Below are 22,616 nucleotides of genomic sequence, written 5' to 3'. Positions count from 1 at the left end.
CAGAAGTCATATAGGAAGCTGTTTGCATTAAAATTAATAATGGTAGTTATAAAAGCAAAATTGATATCACTGTCTCAACAACACATTTTCAAACACTGGCAGTCTGATCTGCTGTGGTTTTAGTCATGTCATTTAACTTCTGCTTGTCTCAGATTGCTCAATACACTTTGAAATGTGCAAAATTCTGTTTTTCCTGTTGTAACCACTGGGAATTATTGGTCACTTCTCAGAGAGAAGACAAGATTTCAAGTAGTGAAGAAAATGACAGCTATCTAACAGAAAAGTTCTCCTTCCTTTCACAAACATGGCAATGAGGCATGCCAGTGTACTTAACATAAACAAAAGGGAAATCAACCATTTCATCTATACCTCATAAAGCTGCCCCAAGATTAAACTGATTGCTTTTAAGACTTGGGATATTAAGCGGAAATTCTACAGACATAAATATCACTATACACATTGTAAATGATTTTGTAAAGAAAAAAGAAATAAACATGGAGCTACTCAATGGCTATTCAGGGAGAAGGAGGAATGCTCCACTCACTTTTTGTTCAGCTCTACCTCTTGGTTTTCCCATTTCTGAAACTGGCCTGTCACATCAGTGGGAGCTCGAAGAATATCCTTCACATTTAAAAAGAATTCCTGTAAAAGAAGAATAGAGCCAGAAATCAGTTTCAATTACACATAACCACTACTACTATGAAAGGGTATTATTTCTTAATGAGACTCCTAAACTTTATGGGTTCAACAATGTTTCAGCCAGGATCTATTGAAAGTCTGTCAAGACAATAAAACCCACACATTTCGCATAACTCTGTAAATCACAGTTGGACTGCAATTCATTTTTATCTCTTGCTCTGTTACTACAATATTCTACACCTACAATATTCTAACACCAAACTGCTCATACAAAAAAACCTCTTAAAAAAGTTTAGGCAACAGTACTTATGGCAGATTTTAAAGTGTGTTGCAAGCAATGGAAGCTGAAGAATAAAATGGCTTTATAGCAAGCATCTGTTTTAAACGGGCATCCAACTCAGTAAAAAGTCATTTTAACCTAATCTGTGGCCCAAACCAAACATTTTACATAAAAAGCAGAATAGCTTCAGCTGGAGAGACCAAGATCAACAATCTCAAAATGCTGTACAGTATCCTTGTGGGAAATGTGAGTTTAAATTATGGCTCCAAACTAACCAGGGACAGGAACTGTGCCTGACCTCTCACACACCTGCAAGGCATAGAGGCAAATGCTCAATGTTTGTGGTGAGGAGAGGAAGTGGGAACAATACTCATTCTTCCCCTTTGGCTACATCTGTGTAGAGTCTGACCTGGTAGAAATGTTACAAAGTCTCTGTTGAATTGAGTTCCATGAGCAAGTTCAACTGAGAAACTGATCTTGTGTGTAAGTGCCACGCTACTCAGAGATGTCAAAACTTGGAGAGAACACCCAGCTGCAGAGAAATGTAACAGTCCACAGAATTTACAAGACTTGAGTGTTCAATGGTAGCTAAATAAACACCGTGACATCCCACCTGATGAATTCAGAAGGCAAATACAGTCTGGAAATATGGCCTACATATCCTTGGAGTTCTATTCCTTGAAACATATATGGCAACACAAAATTTAAAGAGCTGGAGAAGGAATGGAAAACTTACTTACATTCATAAACTTCTCATACTGAATAGCTGACTCCATGGTATTATTTGAATAATCCAGTGTATCCTTCCAAGAGTGCATGAGGAAAGCCAGCCGTAACTGTCGTGCTAGTAGGAATTTCAAAATAAAGAAGGAAAGTTATCATAAGCTAAAGCATTTTCATGGACTCCAATACTACAGTGGCTCAGAACATAATCTTTAAAGTTCTTACTATCAGTATATCTACCAAAAAAGCAAACCCACTATTATCCATACAGATAAATACCAACAAGGATGAAAAGAACAAGGAAGCTGTTCTAAAGTAATCGAAGAAGAAAGATGCCTGAAGTTACCCTGAATAAAAAAATTATCACAGTCACCACTAAAAGTACATCAAAAGCATTCCTATTCCAAAATAATTTTTACCTGTATGTTTCTTCAGTGCATCTTTTATGGTAATGAAATTCTTCAAAGATTTGGACATTTTACAGCCAGCAATTGTTAAGTGACCAGTATGCAGAAAATACCGAACCCAGTGATCATTTTCAAAATATGCCTGCAGGAAAAAACCAAAACCCAAAGACCCAACACTGTTTACATCTGTATCATGAAGCAAGAAAATTCAGAGAATAAAATCCTGAAAACCAAAACTTGTGCTTACACAAAACACACATCAAGTTTTAAAAACGGAATTATGGACTTGTGTAAGTTGCAGTCAAAGCAAAGCATGTTGCTTTATCACTGCAGAAAGGTCACTTCATTCACCTCAGACTGTGCCAGTTCATTGTCATGGTGAGGAAACCTGAGATCAAAGCCTCCTCCGTGAATGTCCATCGACTCTCCCAGAAGGGATCCAGCCATCGCAGAGCATTCAATGTGCCAACCTGGACGACCCTGTTAACAAAAAGGCATTACTTGGTTACTAGTTACTGTCTTCCTCTTCTGCCTCTGTCTCATGCTCTCAGTTACACACCTGAGGAAATGGGATATGCTGTAACTAGGAGAAAAAGATTCTCAGCCACAGCTTCCCAAAAGGAAAGTGCCGCATTTAAAAACCAGCCTGGCAATACATCTGTAATGTTGTGATTACCTTGCTTAATCTTCTTTTAAAAGCTACATTAATATTTTTGACCACAAGGGGAAAAAAAAGGAAACAGAATTTACTGCAGATAAAGCCTGTCAATAAATAGAGGACAAACCACCAGTAACAGCCATGCTGAGCCTGCATGCAAACTTCTGCTTAAAAAGTATCAGACTGATAGACACATTCTAGATTATTAAATGAACATTACCCACAGAATCTTACGACTGAATACAGAATCTCCACAATTTATACATTGTTAAAATGACATGAGGCCAAAAACTTGTGTAACTGTGCTATTTAAATAAGTGTAGAAAATCCAAATCCTGATTATAATGTCCTTACCTTTCCCCATGGAGAGTCCCATGAGGGCTCTCCTGGCTTGGAGGACTTCCATAAGGCAAAATCATTTGGAGAACGCTTCTCACTTAAGCGATCAGCTGAGATGCTCAGGTCACCTTTCAAAAGAGAAAATGTAAATGTATACATTTTACACCAGCATTACTGATTTGCCTTGCTGTATCTCACATAAAGAGAATCTTAAAAAAAAAAATTAAAAAAAAACAAAACAAACAAACCACCAAAAAAAAAAGTTAAAAAACCCCAAACCACAAACCCCCAAATCACTGAACCCACAAAAATCCTCATTATTAACCTTGATAATCCTTTGGGTTTTGGTTACTGCTTGGCTGACAAGTATCTGACAAGTACCAGTTGCACTGCTTTCTAAATTTTGACATGAGATTCGTCTACATTCTCTCAGCAGGCACAACTCCAATATTGCAGTTACAGAAAAAGAAATACAGAAAGAAAAAGCCCCATACTCAGAGATAAGTAAGACTGCAGATTCAATTCCTTCCAAAGTTAGATGGATCTAAATTGAGACTATGATTGTCTTCATCTGCACACACAATCACAGTCTCATACAATATTTCTTCCCCTAATCTCAGTTGTTGCACAGAATGGTTGGTACTTGTTCAATAGCTACATTTACTGTTGTGTTACCATCAGAGATGTGTTATCATTATTTGCTGTTAGCTCCTCATGATAATTTAGGTGGCACTTTTGTTGTAACATCTTGAAACACAAGGAATTTACCATTTCTGCACCACTGTCCAAGACTAAAAGTGGTCAACAATACTCCCTACAGCATAAAAATCCAAGACAAGACCGTCAAAGTAAAACTTCTCAATTAGTTCTGCTGTATAGGTTGAGTTATTTGCAATCTTAACTGCCTAGAATATAGTACATTATACACTTTAAATCTAGATGTATTTTGCTTTTATTTACATTAATTGCAACTTTCAAAGCTTAGCATTTCTGCTGCTTGTAACAGTGAAAATTACATTATCTGTCAGAATAACAAAAATCATCACCAATGAGTCAAAGGAGCGAAGCTGACCAAGCAATCACTTGGTACCTGCATACTCTTGGTTAGTTACATTAATCACTCAGCATCAGCTCCTATTTGCAAAAGGACACAACTATTCAACAAAAGTGACTGGTTATGTGGTGGAAATTATATATTCATATTCCACAAATATGGTAGTTTAAGCTAGCACCTTTCATTTCACATAGAAGATTTCAGCTATAAGAATTTGAATAAAGGAAAAAAACCCATACCCATTTAAAGCACCATCTCTCAGATACTGCTAAATTCACCTACTGTATGAGTGTCCTGACTTCACCTGCTATGGGTATTATATTAAAACCTTTTAATATTCTTTTTATAGACTTTCTGCATGATATGCTAAAATTGTACAACTCTAGGAGAAGATAACTAATGAATCTCATTTACTGAGAATTTTAAGTTAATCCTCTGCTATAGCTCAATTTAAAAAAAATCTATATTTGGATTTAGTTCAACACAACAAGTTTACAAAGTAAAAAAAGAGTTCTCAGTATGGAAGAAGAACCCAAATATTTGTCATGAAATAACCCAGCCTGATGTGGAGAACTTTTGCCTGGCATGTGGAAGACCCAGCTTCAAGTCTTTGCTCTTACTCTGAGCCAGATGAAGGGGCAAAAAACTGAGCCATGGCCAAATGACTGAGCTATTCACAATTCTGACCCAAAAAACCCCACAAACAAATAAAGAGCAACCCAAAACCACCCTAGGATTAATAATATTTCTTCGTATTTTCCAATTTAAAACTTTCAGGAAAGTACTGGCTCAAGCTACAAAACTTTGGCAAAGAAATTGGTAAAGGAAGTGCAGCAGGTAAATCATTAAGCTCTGTGACTGATCCAAACATCAGTGAAATCAATTGAAGAGACCAACACATCATCAGTTTCTTCAGCAACTTAAGCCAATCTTTACCTTCACCCTCCTGAAGAGCCTTCTGATCACCTACAGCTTCAGGCACCAACTTAGCATAGGAGTGGTTTTCACTGGCATCAAACTTCATAGTATCAAAGTATACAGATCCATTGGACACATACCTGAAAAGTTAAAGATCATTATTTAGCTATTTTTCTTCCACAACTTAACTGAATTTTATCCCCAATATCACTGTCATAAGTTCTCTAGTAACTCCACTCACAGTATGGTACTGCTCAGTACTGTAAAGATGACTTTGGTGAGTCCAATTTTTAAGGCCTTACCATATGAAGACTTTGGAGAAATCATTAAAAGTTACAATAAAATTGATCAAAGAGAAAGCAACAGCTATTGTTAAGTTTTTAAGAGGTGAGATACCAGGTACAAGTCACAAGAATTACCATTTTTTAAAGTTTATGTTATTTACAACTGACTTCTAACTGTCAAGTGTCAATGTTTGACAATTTTTGATGAAGACCAGGAATCAAACACAGTTCAAGCAGATGGGACTTTGACTTTATTTTAATGAACAAGGATTTCACCCTACAGGACATCATAAGAAGCACATCAGGTGAGAAATAACAGCTCTTTTGCAAAGAAATCTGAAATGTCTTTATTTGATGAAAAACTGCTTCTAGCAAAGACTACTATCATATATGAAAACAGAGAAAACAGCTCACAGTTAAGTGCTGAAAGCAATTATTCTGGTACCCAGCAGCAAACTTACCCATAACCATTATCCACAATCTTCTTCACAAAATCCACAATTTCTGGCACATATTCACTAACCCGTGTTAAAACATCTGGAGGTAAAACCTAGAGATAAAAAGTAGAATTATATATATACATATATGTATATATACACACATGCAAATATGTACTAAATATATGTGTTATTTATTGGTTACAGATTTGCTCAAAAGCAAGTGATAATAAAATCTAACACTCCTACCTCAAGCTTTCTGCTCTGAAACAATGTGCTGTGGCCACTTTTTCCTCAGCTTTTAAGGGGATGGCAGCACTTCTGACAGAAGAGGCAATAAGTCCCTCTGATTTGCAGGTAAATAAATCAACCTTCACTGACCTGAACCACTGCCTGTGACACAGCATTTCATCTGTAACAGACAAATCTCTTCTTGATAGTTATCATCACATAATTTCTTAGTGGCTGAAGCCTCTTAAGTAGTCAGTCTAAATGCTGAGGTTGGCAGGGATCTCTTGTGCAGCCAACAGATTCCAGCTCAAATTTCTGATCAGTCTATGATTATTTGCCCATGTTACACCACGGGGATGGCATGGAGAGCACACATCAAACCTGATCACCAAGTAAGTGACGTGCAACAACCACAACAGATTTAAGATTGTGGGGATGAAAACAGAGCAGGTGCTAATTTAACATCTACCTATTCAAATTAAAGGAAATACTTTATCACTAAGCTGAAAATATGAGGTTCTTGAAAGCTATTAAGGAGCTAAATTGTATTCTGAGTACTGTAGAGCATAGAACATACATTTTTAGAACAGAAAACAGCTCATTTACTTACGTTGAGTGCTTCCATATCTTTATGAAATTCCCCTTCCCAGAATTTGGGGAGCTTTGAGAATATGGAATTGTCAGTCACCTGACTGCCAAATTTTGTGTCCAACCAGTCAGACAGCAAATCTTTGGCTTCTTCCAACAGTGTCTAGAAAACAATAATGATAAGAGCAACTGATCAAAGACTTGCCCTGTTTAAATTCTGCAGGAAGATCTTATTCTGAACAGAGAGAGGTTTGCTTAAGGAATAAGACCTTTGCAATGAGACACTTAGTTATGAGTACAGAGTACTCCATGTTTCTACCACATTTTCATCACACTGCCCTTCATAAATATAGATGAAAAAACCAGAGCAAGGAAGATAAACTGATATGTGATATCTGTTTTGATGCTGATCACTTAAACAGGCAGCTGGAACTTATGCTGTAAACATCAGACAGGACCTGCAGTTATACCACATCATCTGTTCCCCCACTGCTATTGGATAATCTAACAGAAGCCTTATTATGCACATTGCTAAAAAGTGTCCTAAAGACTAATTTGAACATCAGCAAGGATACCTTTTAGTCTTATATTAAAAGATTACAATTTCTTACACTGAGATATAATGCAGAAGGTGTGATTGCTTAGAGTTTAGTTGTTTTTAAAATTCCATTAGGTCACTATATACTCTTATAAAGGCACTTCTTATTAGAATAGATGGGCCTTTTAAAAAGACCCCATAATTTAGAGACAGAGTCTTCTCAAGAAGGGAGCACATACCCATGCATACCCCACAGTACTTACCACAAATAATCTGAAAGCAAGAGAAATGAAAATGGACATGGAAATCATTTACTACAAGACACTAGTTACATTGACTGACTTGGTTACTGGGACAGAACCAAAGCCCAATAAAGTCAACATGATTATTTGTCACTAAATGTAATTGTCTTTAATAAAAGTAATCCTGATCACAGCTTTGTGGGAGGTACTTTCTTCTCTGATCAGAGACAGAAACACTTGTGTAGAAAACTGCCATCAGTATTGGAGTGTTGGAAATGCATGCTCAGTAACCTATAATGAAACTAATTCCTCAAGACAAAAAAGTCAAAGAGAAAGTCTAAGTACATGCAAGATCAAAATCCTCACTGGAAAGGTAAAAACTGAACAATTATCACAGTGGGAGGAAAAAAAAAGTAATTGCTAAAAACAGCATCCAAAAACTCTGTAGTTGAATTGAAGAATCAAATTTCCTGTACTGAATGTGAAGTACTAAAACATTCTCAGCCGCACTCTTCCTCTTTTTATGAATAAAAGGTTCCATAATGTTTCAGGGAATCACTACAAGCTACATACTATCTTTAAACCTCCTAACAATTAAAAGCCAAATATAAAACATAAAGAGGAGCTCAAACATACCTCATGACATCTGTTGATCTCTTCAGCAGGGAGCTTTGCTTGCACAGCTTCTTGTAGAGGGTCAAAAGCAGACTTCACTGCATTTTGGATTCTTTCCAACATTTGCTTTTTATCTGGGTCTGTTGTTTCATTTAGTTTAACTGAAAAGGGCTACAATTAAAAATAAAAAAATTAGAAAGCCAGCTGCAGTACAGTAGCACTATGCTCCATACACAGAATATTATCTTAGCCACACAGTACCTTGCTAGTGATGGATAAGACATTATGCCATAGAAAAAGCTTTGACTTCAACTACTGAAACATGGAACATGCTCCTCATCAGAAATAAAGGTGCAATCACAAGATTTTAGTTTGCATCCAAATTACTTTTTTCAGAAAGACTTCATAAATTACTACATTATCATCACAATTACTGTTGTTTTCATTTTCTGTGCAGCTGATCACCTTAATTACACAGCTGATTACCATGAATTTGAAAAGGACAAGCTTTAATGTGAAACAGAGAGAGATTAAATGCAATGTTTAGAGACTATGTCAGGCAAAGATAGTTGGGCAAAATTTCCAGGCCTCCTATTCCCAGGCCTGTATTCAATTCATTAAAATGATAATCTCTTTGTGATATGTAGTTCTAAAAATTACCAGAGAATCACCTTCCCTCACCTTCAGTCCTGAATACACAATTTATTAAATCCTTAAAGCTTTCGAGCCTTTTCTTTCCAAGGTTATCAATGGTACAAAAGGGAAACCTCCCAAGCTTTAAAAGATTATGGATATACCATTGTTTAAAAACTCTTATAAAGGATTATTTTTAAAGTTTGAATTCTAACACACAAACATCCAAATGCTGTTTGAGCAATACATGCACCCACAAATAAGTGCTAAGATCACAGAAATCAGGAATGTCTTTTAAAGAATTTGTCAATTCTAAAACAATGTAAAAATCAAAGTGATGTGCAGTTCAAATAACAATTCTAATGTGTGTGGCACCAAAACTAAAACAAGCAGAAAGTTTAAGGAGGTAGCAAAATCTGAGGCATTTTTTAGATGCTTTCGTACATTATTGAATGAGAACCTAAAATATAAGCAGAGATTACCATACCCACCTCTGAGGCAGTTCTAACATCTTGAAGTAGCTGATCTGGGGTTGATTTGTTCTCTCTATATCTTTCAAAAAGGTAATTTTGTCTTGCTCTCTTGATGATCTGCAAAACAGAAACAGGGAAATATTTTTGTGAAGTGACACGTAGTTATACAGAGAGCAGATAAAATCTATTATGTACAAAAGGCATTTCAGAATCTCTATAAATTCAACAAGCTACAAGAATTACATATAAGAAGACAAATTAAACACACCATACAGTTGATCGACTGCCTCAACAGAGCCAATTAATTATCTCAACAGGCAAATAAAATAAATTATCTTTGTAAATACTTAGTCTTCATTATTTGTGACAATATACATTAATATACAACAATACAGGGTTTGCTACCATAGGAGTGCTAAAAAACTGAGAAGAACAATGCCTTTGTGTACAAAATGTACATCTCAGTTAATAAGTGTAAGATTTATCTTGGCTTATCAAGTGGCAATTACATGTGACTCTCTGACTTCCATTCTAAAAGTAGAGTATTTTAGACTGCAATTAAAAAAAACCCCTTTACCTTATCATCAATATCTGTAATATTCATACAGTAGAAAACATCGTATTTAAAATAATCCCTCAAGATTCTTCTCAGGATATCAAATGAGATGTAGGACCTAAAACCAAAAAGATACAGGGGTGTTTTTAGTGAACACTTGTATCATATATCTGTATCAAATAACTTTAACTTCAGACAGTAACTGTGCAGCAGTTTTACTTTGCCCCCATCTACTAGTTTTTAATCCCACAACGATAAAATATTATAACATGCTTTTAATCTTAAATTGCAAGCATTGAGTTGAAAGAGACCATTTTCTAGTAAAACACTTCTCTAAAGAATACCTTTTACTAATAGTCTTTTGCTTCCACTAGGCACTGTTATCACCTATGTCAAAGTAAGGAATGCAGTACCTGGCATGTCCCATGTGAGAAGCATCATAAACTGTTGGACCACAGCAATACCACAAGACCTTTCTTCCATTCTGAGGCTGAAATATTTCCTAAATTGAAAGGGAAGGTACAGTGGTCACAAGAAATTAAAGACATGACCTTGGGCCAGTAACACCCCATTTGGAGATTAAAACATGAAAACATGGATTATAATTACAAAAAACAAATAGTTATTCCATTCTCAATTTTACTGTAAGTAAAGACCACCACTAGCTTTATCCTGTAAGAGAGATAATGGGGTGTGGCTGCTTATGTTCTATGCATTCTTATCAATCAAGGTATCAGGTTACAAGGATTTGGACTAGGCAGGGTACTATTCAAACTGTTAGTAAAAGCTTTCTTTTGCACTGAAAAGGACTACACACTATAATCAGTTCACAGATACTTGAATACTACATCCCATGATACATCAATATTCTTAATATTTCCTCTTTCCCAAAGGACTTTCAAACAAGACCACAAGAAGTTTTACACTTTTTGTATTTCAACTATAATTGGTGAGACTTTTTTTACACAGGCAATATCTGAATAAAGAAACTGTGATTTTATTCTGCTCACACTGCCAACACTTATGTGTATTACAGTTGAATGTCTGGCTATTTTGCATGACAACTTGAAACTGGGAACTGAATATTATGCAATATGCACAAAGAGTCACACACTTGTAGTGTACATGTACTTAGTTTATGTAGTATTACACCTGCCCAGCAAATGCACCTGACTGGCACAGAGTTTCCGCCCCTGCTTGTTAACATGCCACAGAATACAACCCAGAGACCTGACTATTGACAGGGCAAACACTTCAGAAACAAGCATTTGATGACTGCTCTATTTATGTTTCTAGGGAAATCTCCACTTTCATTTACTCACCTTACTGCGAGTCAGGCTGTTGTAGAGGCAGAGCCTAGAATGTTTTGTCCCCTCAGGGGGAGACCAGGGGGGCTGCACACGTTTGCCTTTACCTAGGAGAAAAAGTAGTTTAAAGAAAACTGAAAAGACAGTTTCCACAAACATATTTGCAATGTAGCATTTTCTCCTCATCACATCATTATTTCAGAAGAAAAAAACCCCACATCTAAATGGAGAAAGCAGCTTCAATCCTAGTAATCCAGCTACTCCTGTTAAGAGCCTCCTACAAAGCCACCAAAACCGAAGAAATTATTTCAATCTAGCTTATTTTCTACTCTAACTTGCCATTCCGATTAGCTTTTGATCCAAGTAGCAGTGAGGAAGAGGGTACAAAAGTAAGAGCATGCAATTCAGGCAAAGTATTACCAAGAGTTTTGAAATTCAATGAATCATTAATGAAGTGTTATGGCAGACCTGGGCTTTCTGCAACGCCACTGATTTTACTGTGATGGCACATCACAGATCTCACACAGAATTTGCAAAATATCTCCAGAGTCCAGAGGTGGTGTCTACAGCCAATATTGACAGAGTATGTGCACTCAGGGTGAGAGGGAGAGGAGACAGAAAGGCTTAGAAACAACCTCAGCTTTTTATCATGCATTTTTACTACGTACACAAGGCATTTCTGAACACACTAGTTTACCACAAATATGCTCCACTTCAGCAGGAGCCTACATTTTGCCATTAAGGAAAGTAGATAAAGCCCAGGGTAATATTAGTGACAACATTATTGCATTTGTTTTCTCCTAAATTTTTAAGAAGCAACACAGTTGTTAAACTCATGGGGTTTTTTCAAAGAGAAGTATGGGCATGAGTTGTAGTTTGCTGTGCACTGGGCTGCTTACAGCTGTAATGATGTTAAACCAATTATCACATTAACTAGGAATGAAAGCAAACCAGGACATTCAAAAATGCAGCAAGTTTGCCAGCTTAATACACACAGCACTGTCTTTAGGAATTCTCATGGTATGCATTTTAACTGCAATTAAAAACTATACAAACTATTTGCTTTGACAAAAAAATTGCCTTTCTGATCCTGTGTCTCAGGGTGCTCTTCATTAACTCTGTTTCTCTCAATATCTTTATATGCATATTTTGGCTGAAAACCTTCAAGTAACGTAAACATTCACAGTATAAAAAAATTAATCTCTTCATCTTGCTTTTTTAAGTAACTGCCTAAATAAGAAAAAAATATATTAACTGTAGTACTCTCCCTCACAAAGGGACTGCACTTAATCTCCATGCTATGAAGCCATGGAAATATGTGTCCATTCTAAACATTTCATTGCATGAGGTACTTCTAAACAGAACACCTCAAGTTCAAGAGCAGTCTCTCCATAACAGGTCATACACCAAGGTATGGATTTGTTTACTCTTTGATTTACAAAGATTACTCTGGCATGCTTAATTGCGGCCAACGCTTCCCTCGGGGAAAGAAGCCTGTGTGGGTTAGTCTAATAAAAGATAAATCTGTAAAGCTTTCTTCAGTTACAACCACACGAACATAAGGAAAAACCCAGATACTGCATCCCATATTTCTCAGCTTCCAAGTTAGGTGTCACTTTTTATCCACTATACAGATGCCAAGGGCATAGTAAAAGGCTGGCAAAATATTGGTTAGTCTGTTCAAATACACCTCTGCCAGCCGACAGCCTTTTCCCTGGTTGAACTGAAGTTCATTTGCTCTAATCCACCATGGAGTTTTCTGGTACACCAAAAAGAACAACAATTAAGTATTCAAGGTCTAAGAAGTATGGCAGATTCATGTGTTACTTTCATAGTGAACACTGCAGAACACCATTCCAGGACTCCTGAAACACAGGCACCAATCATGCAGATAGAACCCTTCAGAAAGAGGGACTTAACAGTAAAGATTTCACGGTCAGGAAAATGGAAACCTTTTCTCTTATGGCTCCACCCTGATCCATGGAAATCTACAGATAATCTGTAGTTAGTGGATAAATCTGCTATCAGAGCCAGGGGTGCAGCTGAGATCCCTTCTCTGCTGGAAGGAAATAATAACCAGCACTAGCACTTGCAGGCACACACAACACACACAGGACCTACAGCAGTCTGATTTTAACTGCTGGTGTGTTAGGAATTGAGAACACAAATGGTGAGAGGTTGTCAGAAGATGGCATTGGAGTAATATTAGTCAACAACCAACAGCAAGAATGACAGACATGCATACATTTGTAGGTATTGCAAGCACTATACAACAGCTCTGTGTTGTTATTATTCATTATTTCATGACTCCTTGAGCAAGGATCTCACTGTAAAATTAGACTAGCTCATTGGGAAACACCTCAGGAGAGTGACATAGCTCCCAAAAATGCCTGCCCATGCTTACACAATGACCTAGATTAACCAGTTAATACTTCCTCAAATCATCAGCATGCCAAATTTATGAGGGTTAAAAAAGAACCTCAAATATTCTTTGTGAAGTTCAGGGTTAATAACAATCATAAGAAGAAGTATTCAGTTTATTTTATTGTGAATTTGTATATTATACAACAACTATTTCGTTAACCTTGAAAGGCAAAAAGTGGACTGAGCAAATCTTGGTGTTTCCAGGAAAAAGCCCAAACCCACACTTTTTTTTACAAACCAGAAGAGAGCCAGCTTTTTAAAGAAAATACACATAATTGAATTCTGTACACTGAGGAATTTTAACATTAAAAAAAAAATTGATAACAGCTTTTACATCCAAATAGGTCAGGATCTATCAATTACACAATAACTGTATGCAAGAATAATGTTATGACTTTGAATACAAATTGATACCATAAATTTTAAGGCGTGCAAGAGAGTATGAAAGGGAACTTCTGGGAATTCTCAGCAATAAAAACCAATACAATGTCAGCTAGTCTATAACCTGCCCGCCAGTTTCATATTACTCACTTGTTTGAAGTTTACAAGGCTCATTTTTTTCACTGCTGCCATCATAGATTGCTTCTATGTGTCTGTACCACCGGACAACATGGATATACTGGTCCACAGGTGGCCCCGAAAACTTTCTGAACACCTCCACATCTGCATGTGAAAATGTGAACCCCTGGATATAACTACGAGTGCTCAGGTACTCGTTCAGAGCCTTCACCCTGGCTTCCTCTTCACTAATGCTCAGAATAAAACTGTAGCTGGAAGCTGTAAAGAGAGGCACAGGACATTTGGTCAGAATTAAAAGAAGGAGATCCCATGACCAAAATATATCCTTATAATATACATCTCCCCCTGTAAATTAGATCTGGCAACTGGTAAGAAATTTGAGAAAATTGTATTTAATACAAGCTACCAAATAACTATGTATTTCCTATTGACAGTATTATGTTCATGCTGCCGTAAGTTTTTGAAGACATCTTTCAAAGAGTAATAAGGACAAGAACACAGGTCTTTTTCATGAGGAAATATAATCTACTATAATTGGAGAAAGCCCTTCACATAGAGCAAACCTAATCCGTCACTGTTTTCCATGCTGCTAAAACACTCATCCCGCCAATATTTAACTATGATTCATTTTATACACCGTGGAAAGGCTGTGAATTTGTCTACTGAACTTGAGCATGTAGTTACATCTTTGCAGGGCTGTTGCCTGCAAGCAGGCTCCCAGCACCATGCTTAGTTCCTCCTACTTGCTCTAGAAACTCAAAACTTCAGCTGCTGCTGTACATTCCCATACTTCTCCCATGCCCCTTTCCTCAGGCACACAAATAATATTTAAAATTAGTAAGATCTACAAACATGAACAGAAAGGATATCAGATCACGCTCCTCTCTCACAACTTTTTAATTCCATGATTTCTTTGGTATATAGGCAAGGCAGGTTCAGTTATGTCTCATCTTGACAAACATGGGGACACAGACGAAGCACCAACAAGGCTCTGGGAGTTGGTGGGGATGCTCACAGTAAGAGCACGCCCTGCGCAAGCCAGTGGGTACAAAGCACTACTAGGTTATGGCACTGGGCTAGCACTGCGTTAGGCAAAGCTAGCATTCACATTTTCCTCCAATGATTCAATGTTTGTAGTTCCATTCATGTTCAAAGTACTGTAATAAACATGAACATGACATCCTGCTTAGGTAGTCAGCCAGCAAGGTAATTTGAGCCAAGGTCAGTAAAGTGAGAGAGGCAGCAGGAGAGCACCTGTCCCTGCTCCCAAACCCCAACAGAGACCACAGCCAGAAGAGTCACTTCTCACACTGGCATGAGTATCTCCTGCAAGAGGAGTTCCCAAAGCACGGAGGTGCTCACAGAACACTGCTTTTGGAAAGGCAGGAACGAAAGGAGATGAGGGAGTAAAGGCTAGGAGAGGATGTGAGGGACTGCACAATTGAAAAGGTTTTCCAAACATCATCAGTTAAAACTTTATGAGCCACTTTCTATATGTAAATCAATTATTAAAGTATCCAGCAGCAACTCAGGATGACAGGGAAGTGGCAGCTAGATATCAAGCATGTTTGTATTCAACTCTTTGGGGTATAAATGAGATAGAGTGGCACAGCAGGAGAACTAATAAAAAAAGTCAATGATTTAAAAAAAAAATTTTAAAATCAAAGTTCACAAAAGATATTTAAATTTTATACACAAAAGCAAAGACAGATTCATGTAAAGTATAAATCCTTCTCAAGGCCTATCCATGTAATTGCTCAATACAGATAAGGGATACCAAGGAAATAATGGTTGATATCTTGACCTTATGGGCTTGCCTTACACAGCTGAATGGGATTCAGCTTCAGCCCACACAGTTCATTTTACTATAATCTTTTCAGGCTTCTAAATATTTACCGATGTTTATCATCACAGAACTTCACATGTTTATACACACAAAATAGTTTGAAATAGTTATGTTCATTAACTGTGGAAACCTAAGACATAAGTCTTCCTTGAATATGAATTTTGTATACATGAATCATATGAGGGAGAAGGAAAAAAAAAAAAAGGTATTACCAGAATGATCTGGGCAGAAATGAAACTGTATCTCAAAGAAAAGATCTTTTGCAAGGAAAAGCAACCCTCAATTTGCAGAGTATTATTATGGTTATTATGACCATTATTCACACATCAGGCTGCTAATGGGAAGTAAGTCAGTGTATCTGAAACAATGTAAGTGCTTTCCAACCACATCTGCAAACCAATCTAAAAGGGAAGTTGGCCAAACTTACACACAAATACAATAAATATGACAGCACTCATACCAGCTAATTTTGGCAAGGAGAGATGGCAAACACCGCCTGTGAATGTCAGTACCAGCTCAGCACTGATTAGCTTAACAACCAAAAACTTTTTAAGCAATCTTGGCACGGACATTAATATCTGAAGTTGTAATGTTTGGCAGGCTCACTGCCCCACTCCCAGTGTCCCACATGGGGACTCAGCCTGTGCTGAGCAAATGACTATGATAACACTGTCTTTTGGAAGGCAGTGCAGCAGTGCACCACTTTTTTTCAAGCAAAAAGAATCAGTGACAGCTATCTACATAAAAGTCTGCTCCAATTTAATTGATATGACGACTAAAAGAAGAATAGTAAATCTACAGAATCTAGCTTTCTGTGATTTCCATTCTGCATCCTCAGTTCCCCCCCCCTTCTTGAAATGCCCTCAATTTATTAAACACTCCCACTGAAATATTTCCTGGTACCTCCTAAGTGCTGCATCCCATCTTCCCATACACTTCAGTACCCCCATCTTCCTGCACAGCTCCAGCCCATCTTTGCTCAGCCTGCCAATGGTCTGCAAGACACAGCTGCCCACTGTCAAATTAATTGATTAATTAATACCAGTCAATGGATTCAGAAAGTATTAAGGGAGAAGGGCCAATGGATATATGTACATCTGACCTGTTTCCCTTGTTGCTTTAGGAAAACAGGCTAAGGAATTGCCCTTCTCTCTGACTGCAATTTTTTTCCACTCCCAAACCAGAAAGACTACAGTTGTTCCTAATCAATTGCATTAGGAAGTGTCTCCTTGGCAGCAGAAACATGGGAGTACTACAGAGCTGTTGCATAACACTGAATTTTAACTCATGTGAACAGAATGATCCATAGATATCGTATCACACAAGAGGAAACACGCACTGAGCACGAGTATTGGAGAGGTAGCAAAGTAACCTTGGAAAACCAGAAGAATTAAAGTTAACAACGTAACATTAAAAAGTTGTTTCAAAAAAATTCCATTGTAGACATTAATTAATCCAGTTCTCATACAATAACTGCTGGTGTACAATCTCTCTGGGTGATATAATTGTCATACATTCTTCTTTCCATGCACGGAGTGCTTCAGAGACTACTAAAGGACACTGGGAACTTGTCTGAGAGACTGCAGCAACACACAGACTCAAAGGCACAGGACTGCTTCTACCTTTTATTTGCACATAAAATAACTTTTGAAGTTTAATCAAGACACATAACCCCACAATATCAAATTTCATGGAAAATTTTCACTTTTATTAACTTGAAAATGAAAACCTCTGTTCCTTGAAGGTGTTGACAGCAAAGTAAGCACAGAAAAGCCATAAAGTAGGCAGTAAGCTAGCTGACACAAAACCAGGGAGTTACTTTGCTTCAGGGAAAAATATTATTTCCTGGGCTTCCCTGAACCTGCTAACCTTGTCAGTCATAATTAGATGACAATGTAAATGTTCTGGGAATTCTGCAGAGGCGTTCTCCAAAAAGAAATCTACCCATTTCTGAACATTTTGAAATGTAATTTCTCTTCCAACTTTGCTCTCACAAATTTAAGGCAACCCAGAAAACACAAATGTAACATTATTAATACAGCTCCAAACTAGCCATTTATCATCCTGGCTGGCCACTCTGGTATTTTTGAAAGGAATTCCAACTATCTGCTCAGCCAAGATGAATTCCCCTTTTCCATAAACACTTCACAAGAACCAAACCAATGCTGTGACTCCAGCTAATGCCAAACACTGCATACAGAGAAACAGAAAAACAAAGGACTTATCAAGACTCACACATGAGGAGCAAGAAGCTTATTTAGATGAGCTGGGATTTTTAAGACTGGAGTATCCCACACCAAGGACGAGCTTGTCAATCCTAGTCACTTGAGTCCTGAAAGTTTCACTTCCACTTTTCCTGAACTGAAACTAAATGTAACAACTGCAATTTCAGTAAAAAAAGCCCCACCCTAACAAAGAGTAACTAAAGAGTTTCTTAAAGTGCACCTGAACTGAGCCTTTGTTGGGTTTTTTCCCCCCAAGATACTGAAAAGACTTCTGAAAAAGCAAATCCCTTGACAACAAGAAATGTTTCACTTTAGCGGGAATACTACTTGTGATGAATAAAGAGCAAAGTAACATTCGGTAACAAAAAAAAGAGGGGAGCAAAAATATTTGTATTTACAGATCCTTAACTGGAATGACAGAAATTTCCAACCCTTTACATACCATAATGGTATTTCATACTTGCATGACTGGTATTCCAAGCTTCCATTTCCTACAGTAGTGCCAAAAATTATAGTGCTACCCCAGCCCTCTTTCCATATGGAAGCGAGCAGTACAACCCATCATTAAAACACGACCACAGAAAATGTCCGTAGAAGTCCAAAAGTTCAGGCGTGAGTTCAGGGGAGAACACTGATGGCTTGGGAAAGAGTACGGGAGACACAGAGACAGGTAAAAAGCACGGACAGCGCGCTGGGCAGAGCACGGACCGAGCGCACCCAGCCTCTCCCGGCACCCAGCGAGCCGGGGAACAGCTGTTCCCAGACTCGGTAACGAGCAGCTCCGAATTTTCTCCACAAATCGCCGAATGCCAACATCAGCCTTTCCACGCGCGGCGCGGCACACCGCGAGCCGCATCCCGCGGGACGCGCACCCACCGGGGCGCGGGGCCGCCCGGGGCTCTGCGGCGCGGGGTCCCCCCGGGCGCGCCCGAAGGATCCCAGGGGACGCTCAGAGGAGACGAGCCGGGCCGCCCCCGCCCCGCTACCGCCGTGACAGCGGCGGGGCCGCGACCCCGGCCCCCGCCGAGCCGTGACAACCCCGGCCGTCCCCCGGCCCGGCCCCGTGGGGAGCCCGCGGCGCCGCTCGCCGACCTACCGTGCTCGGCGCTGGCGGCTGCTGCCATCCCGGTGCTGCTGCTGCCTCTGCCTGCCCTCGCTCCCGAGCTGATGCAACAGCGCGTCCGGAAGCCTCGCCCCGCCCGCTCTACGCTACTTCCGACGGGCCGCGTCACCCGGGCAACGGGCAGCGCCTCACGGCCCGGCCCGGCCAGGGCTGAGCGCCCGGAGCGCCGCGGCCGGCCCGGGCCAGCAGCACCGTGCCGAGCAGGCCCGGCTCCCAGCGCCGCCGCTCGCCCGCCTGCCCTCACATAGCTCCAAGGACAGAGACGCCGCCGCCGCCAGAACAAAGTCCCAGAGTCAGCTTCCGTCTCAACCAGGCTTTTATTGCTGTGCTCCAAACATAACGGTGCTGAGCAGTCGGATACAAAACAAAAACGTTTCATAAAGCAAAGCATCACAATACTCTCTCAAAACCAGCAGCGGACTCGGTCCCCACTACCCAGGTTGGGACAGCATAGCACTGCCACACTAAGGGATGCACGAGCTCCTGGCTCCCAAGTGGGCGTCTAGCACCAGAGTTTAGTATTTCACAGCGCAAAAGTTGGAAGGTCATGAGAATTTGTAAACAACCCAGGCATTACAGCCCTTCTGGCTCTTTGCATGAAGTGAGGAGGGTGTCAACTCCATACATTAATTTAAAGGAAATTTGAAGACACTCGTATGTAAACAGGAATATTTTTACAAAACCCCATAAACCCCATAAATATTAATCTTCAGCTTCTACTTAACTTATTATGTTATTACTTTTTAAAGTCTCTTGTACATTGTAATAAGCCTTGGCATCTATATGCCTCAACGCATCCAGTAAATTAATAATACATTGTTTCTTTCCCAGTGTGTTTTTCCAGATGAGAAGCATCTGATAGGATTGTTCTTCTGTTATCAGGAAATATAGAAATAATTGTATCAATATCATTTTTCTGTAGACAAGTTTTCATAAGCCGCTTCCACTGATGTGGAGGTACTTCCTTTATAAAGATGTCAAAGGCATCTCTCAGTTCTGCAAGAAGAAACACACGACACACATTAGCTTGGATGGGTTTCCATAGCTCACATACGTGCTTTCCCCTTAATTTTCAGCCGATACCTGCACAGACCAAACAGCAGCAGCAAGGCAGGGTTTGGCATCTAAGAAGCAGCAGGACAAACAAGTTTTCTACTGAGAGGTCTTGCAAGCAGCTAAAGGTATTGGTGCACATGTCTCAGAAGTGGTCTCCTAAGGCAAGACACCATCCAGTAAAGGTGGTTTTGAGGAAGGCTTCATTGGCTGGCACATTCTCTTGGCAGGGCTACTGAAGAGGAAGTTTTAACCACTTCACTATGCTGCTGGCATAGGTTTGCCACACCAAGACCACCACGAGCAAAACCCATCACTTGAACATCCAGCACAACAATTTGCTGAGTACAGGTACATGTATGGATGTTTGATGTGGTCTTCCACGTGAGGGCACATTTGACAGAGAGATCTCCCACTCTGACCTACAGCTCACTCAGTAAAGCAGAGTACACTGCTGCAATGCAGAGTTGTTTTAAAACATTTTTTAAAAAAATTGTACCATTCTTACTCTTGAAATCATGACTGCACTATACTCCCCATGCAGAAAAATTATGCTCCAAAATAGAACAGTTCACCACAGGGATTACAGCTTCTCTCAAATGCAGCAATAATCCTGATTTTACAATAAAGCGGAAGCCTTCTAGCTCTAAGCAGTATTCCTTAGCTTCTTTATACTATTTCTTGAGTAGACTAAAGTCAACAGGAAAAAAAGCCACATTCCAAGTACTGCCAATTTATGGAACACTTACCCTTTTGAGAGAGATCTTTAACAATTATCTGACACTTTGGTTCTCATACCTGTAATAAAAAGTTGGACCATTACTCCAACAAATCAGGGTGCTTCACTCACAACTATTTTTTACGTATTTGACAGCTTGCTTTTACAGCACACACACCAAAACGGGGAAGGGGGCAAATTTCAGAGCAGATCTCAAAGTATTTGAGTAAAGAAAATTGCATGGTGAGACAAACACACTACTGGCTCCAAGGCAACATTTGCTGCTATCATGAAAGAGTAGCTTCTGTCAGGGAAATGAAAGTGGCAGAGTAAATTAAATGAAGAATTGAAGTTTTTTTTCCCCCAAGCTCTCAATTCCCATACTTTCTATTACATCTTTAAGGCAAAGTTTCCTCTATTGTTTTGCCTGAAAGCTCTAGGAATAGCTAAGAACTCAATTAAAGAGATAAGTATATTAGGGAAAATACAATTATAATTTCACACATTTACACTTATTGTACAATTTGCTGGAGTTCCACTCGGAACATTAGGTGGGGCATTCTGCTGAAAAGCAGAATTCTGAACAGGTTTTGCTGGCAATGAGGACAAAATCCTCCTCAACTACACTGTCATAACAGCACTTCCAGCCCCTACACAGGATGGTGCCCTGCTCAGAAACCACACTATTTTCCACTATTTTCTTCTGGAGGAAGAAAAGGAAATACTTGAAGTCACCAGATGTCAGAGAAATAAAAGGAGAGCTGATAATTTGGCAAAGTTACAGCCTTTACAGAATTAGACTTGAAATGGTTTCAGAGCCTGACTCTCCACCTCGCTGGCTGTTCTGCTCCCCCTGGACTGCAGGGCAAGGCTCACAAGTTACCTCCACAACAACTGCAGGAATCTTTTCCTTATGTTCTCACTGATACAGATTACTGCTTGCTCCTCTCTAGGTACAGAAGATATGCACCCCTCCTAAGACAGGAGGGGATTAAATTGCCTTGCTGCACCTGAGCTGACTTAACAGCACCAGGGGCCCCAAGCCTATCGCTGTATCAAGGCTGATGCTCTCAGAACTATTGCATGTCAGCTCCATGTAAATGCACTACCTTGGGCTTGCTTTGGCTGGATTGACGTTCCTGGCAGATTCACAAGCTATAATCAGTTGAAAGAAGCCCAGGAGTACCCATGTACACGGTATAGCTTTTGTGAGGGGACAAAGAGAGAAACCACTGAGGAAGGCTGCTTCATTTTTAACACTGTCAATTCATTATACAGGCATAGCCAGGGAGTACAGCACAACCTCAGCATGAACAGCACAAACACAAAGCAGAGTAGCATGTCTAGCTTAACAGCTAGTGCTAAAGCTAGCAAGCTTTAGGAATATTTTTTTACATGTGGAAAATGAGGATGAGGAGCTACTGTTCTGCCCCTGAGACTTGTGTCGTTTAAGGTACAGTCCCTTTGTAAGCATAAGCCAGCACACTTTCTGCTTGCACAGGGTCAGGGACCCACAGGTGACACCACCATGTGACCAACATGCATAAGCAGGGATGTGAGGGAGAGCCACCCCACATATCACACATGTAGTTGTACATCATTCTCACTGAGAACACTTTCTGTTTAAGGGTATAAACACATTAAAGAAGTTGATCTTATTTATACAGGATAATTCTTAAACAGGAAGCCAAACAACTGAAAGAGCAGAGCATGGCTGACACATTTTTTCAAAATCCAGCATCAGCTATTCAAGTATCAGCAGTTGTTGTGGGTTTTTCTTAAGAGA

General features: G+C 39.3%; 1 protein-coding gene across 1 annotated transcript in view; it reads right to left on the bottom strand.

The window, feature by feature from the left end:
- The window catches only part of CARS1 (cysteinyl-tRNA synthetase 1), a 34,305-nt gene extending 15,175 nt beyond the window's left edge, over positions 1–19,130 (bottom strand). The window contains exons 1-15 of the mRNA XM_082283054.1: positions 19,033–19,130; positions 13,878–14,123; positions 10,938–11,029; positions 10,029–10,117; positions 9,637–9,733; positions 9,078–9,176; positions 7,975–8,124; positions 6,581–6,721; positions 5,764–5,852; positions 5,037–5,158; positions 3,062–3,174; positions 2,401–2,529; positions 2,062–2,191; positions 1,660–1,763; positions 545–642 (exon numbers count right to left, since the gene is read on the bottom strand). Of these exons, the coding sequence (XP_082139180.1) occupies positions 545–642; positions 1,660–1,763; positions 2,062–2,191; positions 2,401–2,529; positions 3,062–3,174; positions 5,037–5,158; positions 5,764–5,852; positions 6,581–6,721; positions 7,975–8,124; positions 9,078–9,176; positions 9,637–9,733; positions 10,029–10,117; positions 10,938–11,029; positions 13,878–14,123; positions 19,033–19,060 (1,727 nt within the window). The 5' untranslated portion in view covers positions 19,061–19,130. The remainder of the gene's footprint in view (positions 1–544; positions 643–1,659; positions 1,764–2,061; positions 2,192–2,400; positions 2,530–3,061; positions 3,175–5,036; positions 5,159–5,763; positions 5,853–6,580; positions 6,722–7,974; positions 8,125–9,077; positions 9,177–9,636; positions 9,734–10,028; positions 10,118–10,937; positions 11,030–13,877; positions 14,124–19,032) is intronic.
- Positions 19,131–22,616: the final 3,486 nt, after the last annotated feature.

This window comes from Coloeus monedula (assembly GCF_965178545.1).
Source record: "Coloeus monedula genome assembly, chromosome: 6".
Classification (NCBI taxonomy): domain Eukaryota; kingdom Metazoa; phylum Chordata; class Aves; order Passeriformes; family Corvidae; genus Coloeus; species Coloeus monedula.
This window is presented reverse-complemented; position numbering and strand designations above follow the sequence as displayed.